Source organism: Erythrolamprus reginae, chromosome Z (genome assembly GCF_031021105.1).
Source record: "Erythrolamprus reginae isolate rEryReg1 chromosome Z, rEryReg1.hap1, whole genome shotgun sequence".
Lineage (NCBI taxonomy): Eukaryota > Metazoa > Chordata > Lepidosauria > Squamata > Dipsadidae > Erythrolamprus > Erythrolamprus reginae.
The window spans coordinates 134607260-134624690 of record NC_091963.1 but is presented as its reverse complement, the minus strand read 5'-3'; the positions used below and the strand labels follow the sequence as shown (position 1 = coordinate 134624690).

General features: G+C 39.8%; 1 protein-coding gene across 1 annotated transcript; it reads right to left on the bottom strand.

Annotated features, from left to right (window-relative positions):
- Nucleotides 1–8240: 8240 nt before the first annotated feature.
- On the bottom strand, nt 8241–10498 carry LOC139154132 (urotensin-2 receptor-like). Its single transcript, XM_070728563.1, has 2 exons — nt 9485–10498; nt 8241–8252 (listed from the first exon to the last, which is right to left on the bottom strand). Exons 1-2 carry the CDS (start codon nt 10496–10498, stop codon nt 8241–8243), a joined length of 1026 nt encoding a protein of 341 aa, XP_070584664.1.
- Between the last annotated feature and the right edge of the window lie 6933 nt (nt 10499–17431).

Genomic DNA, 17431 nt, shown 5'->3' with positions numbered 1-17431 from the left:
TCCCTCTCTATCTCTCCCTCTTTCTCTTTCTTTTTTTCTCTCTGTCCCTCTCTCTGTCTCTTTCTTTCTCTCTCTCTTCTCTCTTTCTCTCACTCACTCTCTTTTTAACTCTCCCTCTTTGAATCTCTCACTCTCTCTCTCCTCCTCTCTCTATTTCTCCCTTTCTCTCTCTCCCTTTCTCTCTCTCCTCTTCATTTCTCTCTCCCTCTCTATTTCTCCCTCTTTCTCTCTCTTATTATATCGATCGGTAAAATCTCATGTGCTGCCGCGGGCCGGTTAAAGGACCTCAGCTGGCCGCATCCGGCCCACGGGCCGTAGTTTGGGGACCGCTGATGTAGAGGAATAATTTGGCAACTTTTATCCTCTGAAGAAGTGAAAGACAAGCCAGAGTTCTTGTTAGAAAAGGTGGTTGAGAACACAGAGGACAGGCAGAAGATCAAACAGATTACCAGAGATGAAGTCTTGTTAGAGTAGAATAGAATAGAATAGAATTCTTTATTGGCCAAGTGTGAAGGAATTTTGTCTTGGGTACATATGCTCTCAGTGTACATAAAAGAAAAGATACATTTGTCAAGATAGTCTGCGTACAAAAACTATTGTGGTCTGAACTTTGATATAGACTCAAAGCTGTAAACATGCCTAGGAAGTTTTTTTTAAAAAAATTACAAAAAGAACAGGTAAACCATCTAGTCGGGAAGAGTTTTGCTCAAGTTGTTGGAGGCTTTCCTTTTGGTAATTTTAAATGAACCTCTTGTTTCAAGCTGGGTTATTCTGCAATATATATATTGTAACTTGGATATATGATTCCATGATTGATGCTATCCAGTAATTAATATTTAAAAATAATTATAATATGACTTTATCCTTATGCCATCCGTCTCTTAGTTTTGGTTTTTGTATAGTTTTTAACATTTTAATCTGCATCATTTTAATGTTTTAATATATTTTAACTATTTTTTAATTTTTTTATATTGCGTGAGCTGCTCAGAGTTATCTTATACAGAAGATAAGTAGCATAAAAATTTAAAATAAAAAATAAATACTGAAGATATTCTGGGTATAGCAAACAAGATCTGGTTTTCTCACCATAGTTTGGTGCATTCAAAAGAAACTTGAAGCTGATGAAAGAGAAAGAAATTACACCAGCCCAAGGGAGTGAGAGGGGGAGGGAATGTCTGAGAGAGAAAAAGAGAAAGGGAAAAATGAGAAAATGATGGAGGGAAAACAACAACAACACAGGAGCACATAATAGATACAAACTGAATGTAAATACTTCTGGGAATTCTTTAACGAAATCTGCGTCCTCGATATAGTCAATCTTTTGGATCCCTGTTACTTCGATGTTCAAAGGTTCTCTGCCCAGCAATGTATGTTTTGCTCTGTCTACTACAATTAGTGGCAGTTTGTGCCCCTTGTTCTTGAAGGCTATTGGCACTACCACTCTGCTGAGAATCGGAATGCCGTTCCCTTGAAAGTCCCGTACAATTGTTGGCAGTGGGTCTAGGCTGCTCTTTTCAAGTGATGGCATGTACAGTTTAATTTTATGCCAAGGTATAATGGTATATTTTGACCCCATGTCTAACTCCATCTCACAAGGGTGGCCATTTAGTTCGAGTGAGACAGAGATTTTGGTGGCCCTGTTTGGCCAGGTGTAATTTACTGTGGGGCATTGGTTACCTTGGTTTGTGTCCCCTGTGGTTCCGTCCTGTCGGCAGGAAAAATTTCTTGGCCTGTTTGGTGTTGGGTGGTTCGGCTGGTACCTGGTGGCAAAGGTTGAGCATTGGCCCTTGGGCTGTGGTGTGAAGTCGTCCCGTAGGGCGGCTCGGCAAGCTATGGCGATGTGTCCCCGTTTATTGCAGCGGCGGCAGATGGAGTCTCTGTATGGGCACCTTGCTCTTGGATGGGGCTCTCTGCAACCTTGGCACTGGATGGCTGTTCGGATGTCTTGGTTGCCGGTGGATGAAATTTGTAGGCAGGCCGAATTTGTCTGCTCTGGATCTGGAATCTCCGGGTCCAATGGTGCCGATGCCTCTGGCGTCTTGATTTTGAGGAAGTTCATTGCCGTAGAGGTTCAGTTGACCTTGCTTGTCACCTGTTTGGAGATTTCCATGACTTGGGCTTGTTTTAGGACATCCTGTAGAGTGACGTCCTCATCTGTGATCAGCTTTTCCCATACTGCTTCATTTCTCATACCCAAGATTAGGCGGTCAACTAACCTGTCTTCTGGGTTTTTATATTTGCAATTCATGAGGAGCGTTCTCAGGTGCGTGGAGAATTGGTTTATTGATTCGCCTTCAGCCTGTTTTGAGCACTCAAATTTGTGGCGGTATACAATCTGCGGCTTCGTAGGTTTGAAGTGGTTTGCCAGCTTTTCGGTGATTGTGGTCCATAGGGCTGTCCGCACCAGTACTGGATCCATGAGAGTTTTCGTTAGCTCGTACACGAGTTTGCCACAACGGTTGAGGAAGATTGCTCTCTTGACTTTGTCACTAGCATCTTTGTAGCTGGACGTCTCCAAGAAATTCTCGAATTTCTCCATATAGGTGTCCCAGGATTCTTGCTCTGGTTTGAAGAATTCTGGCCCTTGGGCTACTAATTTGGGTTCCATGACTTTGTCTTGGGTTCTTTACTTCCTCATCGCCACTTTTAAGTCGTGAGAGAACACGCAGTGGTCTGGTTAGACTCGTTTATTAGGATTCTACAGCTTGCAACAAAGAAAGCATTTTGTAAGCTCGCTGCTTACCCAATTACTTTTAACTATCTACAAATAGGTAATTTGAATAATGATTGACACCCCCCATAACCATGGATACAGAACAGTTTTAAAATATGAAACTGTAAAAAAAATTGCGCTCTTCAGAATAATTATTTCCAGAATAGGGAACTGCAGCAGTTCCAAAGCTAATTAGATAATTTGCAAATAAAGATGTTTAGTCGCTTCTAGGTCATCTAACTATTATTGTTCCAAAATAATAAGTGGATAAACTTTAGATCTTTGCATTAATAGTTGGGAGAAACCATAGAAATGCCATAATAATAATAATAATAATAATAATAATAATAATAATAATAATAATAATATTTGTATGCTGTCGCTCTCTGTGGCCATAATATAGTAAAGAGGCAATGGCCCTAAATAAATATTTCTTCCCAGAGTATTATGAAAAATTGTGATATAAATAATGCTGAGCTCAGTTCAAAATGACCATTTTTAAACCTACAATAGTTACAAAGATTAAAAAATAATGCATTATTAGTTTCAGATGTAGATAGTTCTCAGCATATAGCTGTTTGTTTTAACAAATGTTTGAAGTTAAAGCAGCACTGCCAAAAGTGACTTATAACCAGTCCTAAGACTTATGACATCACATCATCCCCATGGTGAAATGATTAAAATTTGGGTGCTTGGCAATTATGGCAGTTGCAGTATCCCAGGGTCATGTGACCCTCATTTGTGGCCTTTCCTTAAGAAACACTGACTTTGACCTAGGGAACGTAATTACCTTCTTGACTTTTTTAACTCTCTTGTGGTTACCTCCAGACTTTATTGCACCTGGATGGAAGACACCAAAACCACCAAGGTTTTATTCTAAGCTGGAAAGTCGAAAAACACCCTGCTGGTATGCAGTGGTAAACCATTTCTATATTACTGCACTGAAAGATTATTATATGAAAAAGAAGGAAATTAAATGGGCATGCCCCCATGAAGTTTCCAGAGACTAAGCTCAATGCGAAGGAGACTTTATTTTTAGAAACCATGTAAACATGAAACATTAATTGGCATGTTGTCATAAGCTTAACTCATTATACAGTGATACCTTGTCTTATGAACCCCTCGTCATACGAACTTTTTGAGATACAAACCCGGGGTTTAAGATTTCTTTGCCTCATCTTAAAAACTCTTTCCGTCTTACGAACCTGAGCCCGGGTTCGTGGGCTCTCTTCCTGCGCGTGCACTCTTACTGACAGAGGGAAGAGCGATCTTATATTGAAACGAGAGAGAACTAGGGGTGGGGATTTCCCCCCCTCCCCCTCCCACCCACTGCCCACTTGAAGTTGCTGGCCAGGATCCTGAAGTGCTGGAGGAGGGGTGACAGGCTCCATCAAGCGGGCGATGGCAGGAAGCCACCGAAAATCCCCCCCCCTAGTTCTCTTTTGTTTCGGTATAAGATCGCTCTTCCCCCTCTTTCACTTCCTCTCCCGTTGGCATCCTTCCTCCCCAGGATCCTCCTCCTACTTTGTGCCCTGGACCTTTGCGCAGTTTGTGAGTGCACAGGGCAGGGAGATACAACCACCCCTTCAGTCTTCCCGAGGCGGCTTCTTAAAGAGCCTTCCCTGCCTCCCCCTCCTGCCCACCGCCCGCTTGAAGCTGCCAGCCAGGATCCTGGATAATTGGCCAGCGGAACCTGCCTCCCGAGTCCTCTTGCCTGGTGGGAGGTGAAGCACTGGGGTAGGGGGGGGGAGTCATTCGCTTTTACATTGATTCCTATGGGAAACATTGTTTCATCTTACGAACTTTTCACATTTTCACCAACTTTTCGTAAGGAACCTCGTCCCGGAACCAATTAAGTTTGTAAGACAAGGTATCACTGTGCCTGGTCTTTCTCTAGAAGAAAATCATGCCACGTTACTTGGCAGTGCCATCCTGGGAATTTCTGGGAGACGTAGAAATCAGTGGTATTCAATAGTGTTCCCTCTAATTCTTTGGGGGGGGGGCGGGCGGAAAAGTATAGTGTCTGAGCAGCAGTCCCTTCGGGACTGGGTGGCACAGAAATAATAAATAAATAAATAAATAAATAAATAAATAAATAAATAAATAAATAAATAAATAAATAAATAAATAAACAAACAAACAAACAAACAAACAAACAAACAAACAAACAAAGAACCCACCCTGTTTTGCCTCAGAGAATTTCAAAATAAAATACTGTACTATGTGTCTATAACAGTGAGCTCATAATAGGGCAACTCTATCAATATCAAAATGCCACTTAAATAGTTGAGCTAGTTTCAAACTAGATTTTGATTTTCTTTCTCTCTTCCTTACTCCCATTCTTTTTCTTTCTCTTTTCCTTCCTCTCTTTTTTCTATCTGTTTCTCTCTCTTCCTCTCTCTCTCTCCTTCCCTCTCACTCTTTCCCTCTCGGTTTCTGGGCAGGTTTGGAAAACTCTGAGTTGATGATGATTTTTAAGTGAGCGATTGCTCATTGCTCAGCTTAGAGGGAACTATGGTATTCAATACTGACATTTGGTAAAGATGTGAATTGCCCAGCTGAAATGAACCTATTATTCACTCCCACAATAAAAAAATTAAAAAGCAGATATGAAACCAGCATGAGGTGTGCACTGAATGACTATTTAGAAGTGAGAGAGAGAAAAAAGAGAGAAATGATCCTTCTAATTTGGGGAAATATTTAATTCATTTATTTCAACATTGAAATGTCATGCTCCAGATGGCTTACAAATGTTTCTTTACAATAAAATGCAGTGTAACAAACAGGTAAAAGCAGCATTTCTTTAAAAAAAAAAATTACATCTTTTCCTTTCGCCCCTCTCTTAAACTTCAGCAGGATGAAGTTTGTCCTGTACTACAGTGCAAATTACTTCATAGTTTAGGATATGCCAAAGGAAAAGTGAAAAAGTAATGTGCAGAATACAAATATTTTCAGCAGCCATTACAAAAAATATCTGTTGAAGATTTAAAAGCCCAGATAGGATTTCACTGAAATGGGCTTGATCACGTAAGCTGCACCAAAGTTAGGTATTATTTACCCTGTACAAAAATCTAAAATTGTCCATCGGCATGCAGCCAAAGAAATGAGGAAAATTTTCATTTAACTTTGCTCTTCAGATGCTTACAGAACTGTGTATATAAAAACCTGGAAATTTTATTTTAGATCATATGATAAACCTCTGTGCGTGGCTACAGATGTTCAGTTTCTGCCTTAGCCAGGAAATATTTAACAAAGAACGTTGTGCTACATTTTTATCCAAAAGTACTTTTTTTCCCATTCAGCATGGTGGATTTAGAAGATATAGGACAGGAGAAAGCTCAATAAGAGGTACTTGAGATACATTTCTTCAATCCTTAAAAACAGAAAAAACATGAAGTTTTATTAAAGTGAAATTAAGGTGAAAAACAGCAGCATTACCTATAAAAGATAAGAATTGGACTGTGTAGAATTCATTTTCCCAATTTGAAATTCTGCTCTACTAGTTCCAAATCACAAGTTGTCACTTTAGACCCCATAAATGTATCCTCATCTTTCATTGCAGTTTATTTCAATCATGAAATTTCTTGTCTTGTTTTATTCTACCATTTTATGCATTATAATATCTTTTGCATCCCTGTATATTTTAAGTTCGGAACAAAGCAAAGCCTGTTTTTCATTTCTACTGAAATGTAATTATACAGAAATTATCTTTAGCACAGATGCAACTTCACTTTTTAGCTCATTTAAAACAGCACCAAACATTAGTACAGAATCCATTTCTGCTGTTACAATATGTTGAGTTCACAATAAGAACCATTTAGCTGTGGTGAAAGGAATTATAGGTACAACTTATGTCATTTATTTATATAACTAACATACCCTATTGTAATACATTTTAAAATTAAAACTAATAATATTAAATATGTACCCATTTACCTGCAACCCCAAACTGTGTTATCGCTATTTCTGCCTCTGTCTTTGTCTCTCTTTCCACCACTTTTCCACTATCTATCATCTACCTACCTACCCCTCTTTCACATCTCTTCTATTTAATTTTAAGAAAAGAAAGATTACTGCAGTGAAGAAATGCTTTTACACTGCTCAAAAAATAAAGGGAACATGCAAAGAACACATCCTAGATCTAAATGAATAAAATATTCTCATTGAATACTTTGTTCTGTACAAAGTTGAATGTGCTGACAACATGTGAAATTTATTATCAATCAATGTTGCTTCCTAAGTTTTACAGATTTTACTTGGAGTTAATATTGCATTGTTTAAGTGTTCCCTTTATTTTGGGGGGAAGTATATTTTAATTTGGGAATGTTTGCTTGATCTTAGCACCTTAAAATTAATGCATATTATATTAGCTAATCTGAAAAAATGATTTAATTAGTGAAAAAAATGGAAATAATTTTTTAAAAATTTGCTCAAATATTTCCACACTTACTCTCATCTTACACAGGACTTACACAGATATAGGTCCTATTTAAATTCAGTAGGATCTTTTTTCCATGTAAGTGAGGTAGTCTGAAGTTAATGTAATATTACTGAAAATAAGAAATTAAAAGTAGGATTTTTGTACTAGGGCACACTCATCTCAATATTTAATTGAAATCATTTGAAATATAATTTCCAAATAATTTGAAATATAATTTCAAGTTCCGTATAATTTGTTGGAGGTTGAAGCAGTAAAAATTTGCTATGGATATTTAAGAACTGGAACTTAGCAGAGCATTTCAGACAAAATGAACAGTTGTAGTTTCTTCCCCAGTTTAATATTCTCAACATTCTAAAGAGTCATTGTGGAAAATAAACCGTCCAGACTTCCTAATGAGAAAGACACTCATAATGAAATTAATTATGATAATAAAGAGGAAGTTGATGTTATATTAAAGCACTATTATCAAAAGGTATATTCATTTCAATATATATTCATTATATCATATATCCAAAATTTTAAGGATCAATTTTTTCTATTTGTCACAGGAAAAAAAATACATGCTCAGAAGTCAGTGTCAATGTATGATACAAAATCTTGAAAAATATTATCAGACATGGAACTTATAATTTTATGACACATAATATTATTGTTAAAATGTTTTTCTGTATGTATTCGAATAGGCTTGCTATTGATATTTTCTAATACTAATTACACAATTACACCATTTGTAAAAATCATGTACATATTGCACATACACCTTAGGAAACTATTAAGTACATTTCTACGGTAGGTAAATTTCTAGGTGGTGTTATTGATAGATATCCTATCTCTTCCATAAACCATATTCTCTGAATTCATTTTAGAAATTATTATTATTATTGTTGTTGTTGTTGTTGTTATTTATTAGATTTATATATGCTGCCCCTCTCCGAAGACTCAATTGGCATTATTTCATTTAATTGTATTACAGAAGGAAGAATTTTTAAAATAAAACTTGTAGCATCTTTGTGTGGCAAACTGTAAGTTTCATTATGATCCATTTTTCAATTAAAAGATCCTATTAATTATTTTACAATCTCTGGTCTACTTGTGGGCCTGAAAAAGAAGAAACCCCATTTAGGAATTAAATGGTTTTAAATTGAACTGGGCATGGTTTTTTAAATATATGGACAGGGTGCAAATGCTACAGTTGAATACCAATTAATTAGCCACCCTGTTTTTATTGTGAAATTGACTCTTATTTCCCATAACCTGATTTCTTACCACCGCAAGGGCCTTTTCAGCATGATTTTGATGGAACTGGACTAGTTTAGTTGGAATGGATCTCCACAATGGAGGCAGAGGAGAAATTTACTAAGCAGCACTGATGAAAAGAGACATTCCAGTTACCTTTTACTCAGCAGGAATTATTTCCCTCAGGGAGAAAAAAGCCCCCACTGTTCATTTGGAGAGTTAATTTGCCTTTCGTAAACTCCTTAACACCCACCTCTGCCTTCAGGCATGGGAGAACTGAGACATCTCCTCCTGCCTATGTAGTTTTATGTATGGTATGTTTGTGTGTATGCTTTCAAAATAATGGGGCTTTTAAACTTTTAATGTTAGATTTGTTATTTTAGACTTTTAATATTAGATTTGTTACTGCATATTGTTTTATCACTGCTGTGAGCCGCCCCGAGTCTGCGGAGAGGGGTGCCATACAAATCTAAATAATAATAATAATAATAATAATAATAATAATAATAATAATAATAATAATAATAAAGAGTGGCTGGAATAAGGGGAAAACAATATGCCAATTGTTAATGGTGCAATTAATATGGTTTCTCCATTCTGCACATTACAAAGAGGAGCCGGGGTGGCGCAGCAGGTAGAGTGCTGTACTGCAGGCCACTGAAGCTGACTGTAGATCTGAAGGTCAGCGGTTCAAATCTCATCACCGGCTCAAGGTTGACTCAGCCTTCCATCCTTCCGAGGTGGGTAAAATGAGGACCCGGATTGTGGGGGCAATAGGCTGGCTCTGTTAAAAAGTGCTATTGCTAACATGTTGTAAGCCGACCTGAGTCTAAGGAGAAGGGCGGCATAAAAATTGAATAAATAAATAAATAAATAAATAAATAAATAAATAAAAGAATTGGTAGCAACCCTGTTCTAATCCACTTGAGAATGAGCATTTCTATTGATCACTCCTAATGCATGACCTGATCCATACCTTCCAGTTGCATCATATAGATGACATCTGGAAAATTATCCTAGCAATTATAAATCATGATCCTGTGAGCTCATACCAGCTATGAGCAAGATTCGTCTTGACATCCTTCCTTGCTTACCTGTATCTCAGGTGCCTGCGACCCTTCCCTCTGAGACCCATTTCTGCTTTGGAGGCATGGCAGAAAACCCCAGGAAGCCCCTCGCTGGTGACTACGTAGGTATTCACGGTAGTTGCGTGTGAGCAGGGTATAGAGGAAAGGGTTGATGCAGCTGTTCCCGTAGGTCAAGCAGGTCACTAGATGATTGACAGAGATCTCCGTGTGGATGGGCAGGTGGGCTGCCGATGGGCAATAAAGGGGAAGGAGTTGCCAGATCCAAAAGGGCAAATAACAGGCCCAAAATGCCAAGACGATCACAAGTATGAGGAGGAAGACCCGGTTCTTAGGGGACCGTCCCAAGCCTCCACGAGTCTGCGACAGCCAGTAGCTTCTTGCCAGGCGCCAGTACAGTGACCCGATGACTATCCCAGGGGCCACTATGCTAGTTCCAAAAAGGATGCTCAGGTATACCTTGTATTGCTCCTCACTCCAGGTGGGGGAGCAGAGGCGACGCACTCCAGCTCCATTCCCCATTGTACGTTCCTCCTGGTGGATCATGACCATCATAGGGAGGGCCAGAGCAAAGGACACGAGCCAAACAGCCGTGGCCAGAGGTCGGCTGCATCGGCGCGCACGGCTGGCGGCCTGGAACGGGTGCACCACGGCAGTGTAGCGCTCACAGCTCATCAGGGTCAGCAAGAAGATGCTGGCGTGCATAGTGAGGAGGTCCAGGCTGAGCAGAATCCGGCAGCCGGCCTCCCCAAAGGGCCAGTCCTTCACCAGCCCATTGTGGACAATGAAGGGAGCCGTCAAGAGATACAGGAGGTCGGCCAACGCTAGGTTAATTAGGTGCACCCGCAGAGAAGAGGCTGAGGCTGAGGCCCGCACGACCGCCAAAGCATAGAGGTTGCCAGCCACTCCGGTAACACACATCAGGCTCAAGACAGCTCCCAGGACTGCCGCCGATTCCTCTCCTTCGGACGAGGAGCCATTGCCTAGCAGTAACCAGGAAGAAAAGTTTGTGGACGACATCATCACGAGGAAATAGTCCGAGGCAAGCTGCTGAGAAGAATGCTTTAATATTCTAGTCCTCAGGAGAGAAATCAAGGAAAGACTACCCCCAATCTCTATTTCTACTTATCGACTAAGCTAAATGCCAAAGTTAATATCATACCACCTCTTTGTCTCCCTATGTTTTGGTCTACTACTGCATCTATAAGTCTATCTGTTGTCCTTTTGATCCTTCCCATTCCTTTCTTTGCTCCATCCTGTGGCTGTGTTTAAAAGATTGGTTTGAGATTGTAAAGGGGAGAGTGACTCCCCCCCCCATCTCTCTTGTATCTGATGCATGTGGCCACTGCTTTGGATCTAGTCAATGAAGAAGCTTTTTCTTCCGATCCTCGTTCCCTTCTTTCTTTGCTTTACATTCTCAATGCCGGTGATGGCGCAAGGTCTCTCGTATGTGAAGAGGATTTGTGCGCATCGGTCTGGGTTTGCAAATTCTCTCCTCTCACATTCTTCGCACCCTGCTAATATTGGTATGTTGGGGTCGAACCTTGGTGCAGCTCCTGTCTATTCTGAGGAGCCTGTTTATTTCAACCCCGAGGTGGGATTTTTGACAGCACGTCAGCAATAGGGGCTGAGGGGCGGGTGCTGGGATGACATTCAGGGCTCTGATTGGTCTGGAGATGGTAACAGACAGAACTTTCCCCACCTCCTCCACCCCAAACAGACGTACACTCAGGGTCCAACTCCCTGCTGGCATAACTATACAACTTTCCATGGAATGATGCCAACCAGGAGAAAGAAAAAATAACCAAGAGATAGAAAGACAGAAGGGGACTGTACTGATCAATGGACAAAAGGAATTCACAAATGCAGACATAGAAAGACAGACCTTAGATGAAAAGGAGTGAAATGAAAATCAACCATGACTTTTCATCCATCCATCTGTTTCCTACACTAGAATAAAGTGTCAGACAGCACTTCACTATTCTTGCTGTTGATTTTGCTTTCATGTCTATTCCCTTTCATCGCTTTCCTGTCCTTAAGTCATTAAACACATCAGACTTAATATTCGTCAAAGTATCCTACTTTTAATCAAATTGTCTGAAACAAATCAACCATATTTAATTACAAACTGCCCAGTCCATCTAAACTTAATGTAGTGTGTAAATCCCACCACACTTGGTAACATCCACAACAGTAAAGAGTTTTTGTGATATGGTAGCAATAGTACATAATTTTTGTGATATTGGGTTGCACACTCACTGTTCAATAAGTTAAATAATGAACAGAGGATTTGTACACAGCGCTAAGCATATTGTATATTACTTTTTCTGATTGTCCTAAAATGCAACCCTCAAGGAACAAGATAATGCATTAAACATTTTTTATTACTTCAACATTTTCATTAATGGTTTGGATCAGGTTGGTGAAAGGTATTTTATCAGATTTGCACATTTACAAAATGAGGTGGCACAATTAATGTTCTCAAAGATGAGCACCTATATTTAAAGGGATTTTGATTGAAAATAGCAAATGAAATTTAATTGCAAAGGAAATTCTTCATTAGTAAAAAAGAAATAAAATACAGATATAACATATGATACATCTGACTTGGAAACTATATATATATATATATATATATATATATATATATATATATATATATATATATATATATATATATATATATATAAAAATAATTGAGAAATATAACTGTTCAAAGTTTGAATATAAGTTAACATGATAGAGTTCCAGAAAGGAAAATGGATTTTAGGCAGTATTGATCAAAGTATAGTTGTAAACTGCCATGCATGGCCCATAAAAAGAAAGAAGATATTAACTCAAAACAAATAAATAAATACTTTATATATATCGCTACATTTCCAAATTTCGGAATGAAAGTAATAAATTCTTTATTGGTTAGTGTTATGTCCTGAAGAAGTTGGGAAGTTTGCACTCCAGTCCAACAGGGAAGTAAAGTAGGAAAATTCTGATTGGCTCCCTATTTAAACCCCCTGCCTTTTGTATACTGCTGCTGGAAGTTTATTTATTTATTATTTATTATTTAGATTTGTATGCCGCCCCTCTCCGTGAACTCGAATTGAACTCCCTGTAACCTAATAAAGACCTGAAGTCACTCCACCAGTCTCCTGTCTCTTCAGTACCGAAACTCAACGAAGCGATGAAGATGGGCTACTGAAGAGTTTTTAAAACCAAGACAAAGGAATCCAGCCCAGCCGGAAGGAAGTGGGGAACACGAGGTGGCAGATTTATTTATTTGTTTGTTTGTTTGTTTGTTTATTTAGTCCAATACACAATAATACACAATGAATGTTATAGAGCAGTGTTTCCCAACCTTGGCAACTTGAAGATATTTGGACTTCAATTCCCAGAATTCCCCAGCTAGCAAATGCGATGAGGATGGGATACTGAAGAGCATTTCTTCCGAACAACCATCCCCAGCTTGAAGGCGCATGGCGCCAAATTCAAATCCGAATAAAAACTGCAACAGGAAGCCGCCATGTTGTCCTTCCACCCACCGACTCCATTCGACCCAAATGATGAAACTTGTGACAACTACATGACTAGATTCCACTACTTCCTGAGGGCCAATGATCTACAAAGCCTCTCAGACAATAGAAAGATGTATTTCTGAGCCATTGTGGGCACAAAATCTTTGATACGGCTATAGCATTAACAGAGCCATTGGCTGTAGATTTGACCACATCGTCAACACTACAAGAATTACTCAAGAAGTACTACAATCCAGCATCTTCCAAGGTGGTGAGTCGGTAGTGTTGAATATTCATTACCATGATGTAAATAGTTGAGTCATAAAGTGTTGAATGGTGATTGGTTTAAAATGCTCGGGAAATTCAAATAAGCGTCAGTTACTTTGAGCGGGAAGAAACAATGTATAAAAGCGGAAGAGCCAATACTGTTTCAATTCGCGCCTGGGTTAGAGCTCGCATAGTTGTTTCTACTATGCTGAGAATAAAAGCTATTTGAAACTGACTACAGACTCAGTATTTTTCATTGGCGACGAAGGAGGTCTTACCTACGTACTTCCAGAATGGATAACCTGCCTGTGGGAAAAGCACTCGACCATTTCAACCCCAAGAAGTCTTCCTGGGACAAATACATGGGGAAATTTGAGGTCTTCCTTGAAGCGGCAGGTATGAAAAACGCCGACAGTGGTCGGAAGAGAGCCGTCTTCTTAAACTACTGCGGCTCAGAAATCTATGATTTAGCTCAGACCTTAACCGACCCGCTACCGGCCAACTCAGTTTCATGGGACACTTTAACTGCTAAATTGTTTTTCAGGTAGGAATTCTACGAACAAGTGCAGCAAGAAGGGGAAAGCCTCAATGACTACGTAACAGCTTTAAGAAAAGCAGAAACCTATTACCAGTTCCAAGATTTAGATGATGCACTATTAGTACAGCTCGTTCGAGGGGTTTGAGACCTCAGCCTACTAAAGAAACTCCTAGCTGAAGCTGATCTGACCCTGAAAACTGTGCTAAAGGAGGCCAGGACATCCGAGACTTCTAATAAGGCTGCCAAAATGCTGCACTGGAGAAGTGCACTGACTCCTCAGAAGGTGATTTGCTTCTGCGCATGAGCAGGAAGCAAAAACACGCTGAAATCTTGCAAAGGGATCTGTGCACATGTGGGATTTCAGCGGTTTTTTTGCTTGTGTGCATGCGCAGGAGCAAAAAAATCCCTCAAATCCCACATGTGCTCATCCCGCTATGAGATTTTGCTTCTGTTCATGGACATGAAACAACCCCCCCCCCAATGAAGAAAAAATATGGTGTCCATAGGACTGCCACCAGAACGGTTGTGCGCAAATTGCGCAATCTGGCCATTGCTAACGGTGCGCAGTCCCCTATCACACTGGTAGCAACCCAGTACCAGATTTACTTAATCACTACAATCATTCACTTAACAACTGTGGCAAAAACATTCATAAAAATGGGGCAAACTCACTGAACCAATTGCCTTTCTCAGTAACCAAAATTTTTGACTCCCTTGTGATTGTAAATTGGGGGCTGCCGTACTATAATTTGGATTCCTGCACTGAGCAGAGAATGGCTCTTAAATTGTTCCTTCCATTTCTGGGACTCGGGTATGTTGTGCGGCTCTGCAGAAGCTGAAATTACATTTACTTTATGCTTATAGCAAATACATGATCTGACAAAGCAGCTCTTGTAAGGGAGAGAGAAATTTCTTGGCTGTGAGAGAAGCGCTGAGCAGATGTTAAATGTTTGTGGCAGTCTGTTTTCAGTTAGCTGTGTCTCCCAGAATTTCACGCACACATTATTCCTGTTGGGTGTTTGTACTTTACTACTAGTGTGTTTTGTTGGCGTGGGTGGGTGTGAACCTGCGATTCAGAGGAAAGCATCTAGGAACCAAATAAACAAATAAAACTTTTATTTATAACTAAAGTATATAGTTACAAGGGCATACTCCAAGCAAAAATTTGCAAAGTTGTGAGAGTAAGAACCAAACAGCAGTTAAAAACCATGCAAAGGGAACAAAATCAAATGGAATATACAGTGGTACCTCTGCCTACAAATGCCTCTACTTATGAACTTTTCTAGATAAGAACCGGGTATTCAATTTTTTTTTACCTCTTCTCAGAAACCATTTTCCACTTACAAACTGGAGCCTCCGAAACTGTAACTGGAAAAGGCAGTGAGAAGCCTCCATGGGCCCTCTCTAGGAATCTCCTAGGAGGAAAGAGGGCCAGAAAATGTGGGGAGAAACCTCTGTGGGACCTCTCTAGGAATCTCCTAGGAGGAAACAGGGCTGGAAAAGGCAGAGAGAAGCCTCCGTGGGGCCTCTCTAAGAATTTCCTGGGAGGAAACAGGGCCTCCACCCTCCCTGTGGTTTCCCCAATCATACGCATTATTTGCTTTTACATTGATTCCTATGGGAAAAATGGTTTGTTCTTACAAACCTTTCTACTTAAAAAACCTGGTCACAGAATGAATTAAGTTTGTAAGTAGAGGTACCACTGTATTGACAACTGGAGTGAAAATAATGTACAATAATGTAAAATAATGTACAATAAACCGACCTTCCACTGGGCTTTTGTTGTAAGATTTACAACCAAACAGACCAATCACTATTCTTAGGCTTCTGTTCATAGTCATTTTCATCACTTTATTGAATACACAGATTTTCAGACCCTTCTGGAAATCCCAGGGAATGGTAATTGGAATCTCATCCAATGCATTAAGCTCCTCTCTCATCGTGTATTGCTGTATCGTGAAGCTGTATAGCTAGAGGTATAACAAGCAGGAAGAGGGAGATTATGATCCCGCTATATAGAATGCTGGTGAGACCACATTTGGAATACTGTGTTCAGTTCTGGAGACCTCACCTACAAAAAGATATTGACAAAATTGAACGGGTCCAAAGACGGGCTACAAGAATGGTGGAAGGTCTTAAGCATAAAACGTATCAGGAAAGACTTAATGAACTCAATCTGTATAGTCTGGAGGACAGAAGGAAAAGGGGGGACATGATCGAAACATTTAAATATATTAAAGGGTTAAATAAGGTCCAGGAGGGAAGTGTTTTTAATAGGAAAGTGAACACAAGAACAAGGGGACACAATCTGAAGTTAGTTGGGGGAAAGATCAAAAGCAACATGAGAAAATATTATTTTACTGAAAGAGTAGTAGATCCTTGGAACAAACTTCCAGCAGACGTGGTAGATAAATCCACAGTAACTGAATTTAAACATGCCTGGGATAAACATATATCCATCCTAAGATAAAATACAGAAAATAGTATAATGGCAGACTAGGTGGACCATGAGGTCTTTTTCTGCCGTCAGACTTCTATGTTTCTATGTTTCTATGTGAAATGGCTCTTTGCTAAGGTTGCTCCTTTTTTGGTCATTTCAGGGATGACGACCCTTCTGATTTTAGATCTCCCTCCTTCTCTCTCATCTCATTCTCTTCCACCATTTCATTAATCCCTGGCTTGGATTGATAAGTGGGTCTTGATGACCTGAGCTGAGTCAATCTGGTGAGCCAGGAGGCAGAGCCTGTGAAGGGCGAATCTCTGCCAGCAAACCAGGGCTTGTCCAAAGCAAATTTATGTGGTGGCTGCTGGGTTTGTCTAACCTCGTGACCCTCCACAGCAGAAGCTTTTCTTGGAGAGGGAAAGAACTCTAAGCATTCAGCAAAGCAAGATCCCAGAAACAGAGCTTGGGCTTCAGGCAAGAAGATCTCAGCTTACAAAAGTTGAATAAGGACCATTGTATCTGAACACATGAAAAGTGTTTTTCCTCACATGCAGTCAGCTTCCTGAAAATGGGGAGATTTATTTATTTATTTTATTTTGTCAATTACATATTGGCAGTATGCATAGATATAATACTGTTTATATTCACAAGATGGGTACTAATAGGAGTGAAACATTAGGACAGGGACGGTAGGCATGCTGGTGCACCTATGCACGCTGTTGGTATGTCTCGGTATAGCTAGGCTATGAGACCTTTGACATACACTGAGCAGAGAATTTTAACAGAGTGTGGATGTGTAGTAAAGCCAAAGAATAGGACACAGACTTAGTTATGCTTAATAAGTACTATTTACATACATACAAAATAGAAACAATCCATAACAAGTACTAAGCCATCCAATATAATAAGCGCTAAGCAAATACACTCCCCCCTCAAGGCAAAGCAAAAGCGAATGAGCGTTAAAGCATCATTGAGGGGAGGAGTACTGGCGCCCTCTTATGGCGAACCAGCCCATAATATTTAAAGTGATAGTACAAGAGACTACAATAGGTAATTTACAATGGCAAACACTAACAACCATGTACCTTGTACTAACACACGCCCCTTACTGATCTCTTAGGAATCGGGTGAGGTCAAAAGTGGATAGTCTAAGGCAGTGATGGCAAATCTATGGCACGGGTGCCACAGGTGGCACATGG

What these genes read in the sequence shown, in the direction of transcription:
- LOC139154132 (XM_070728563.1), bottom strand. Translation starts at nt 10,498, where the DNA reads ATGATGTCGTCCACAAACTTTTCTTCCTGGTTACTGCTAGGCAATGGC.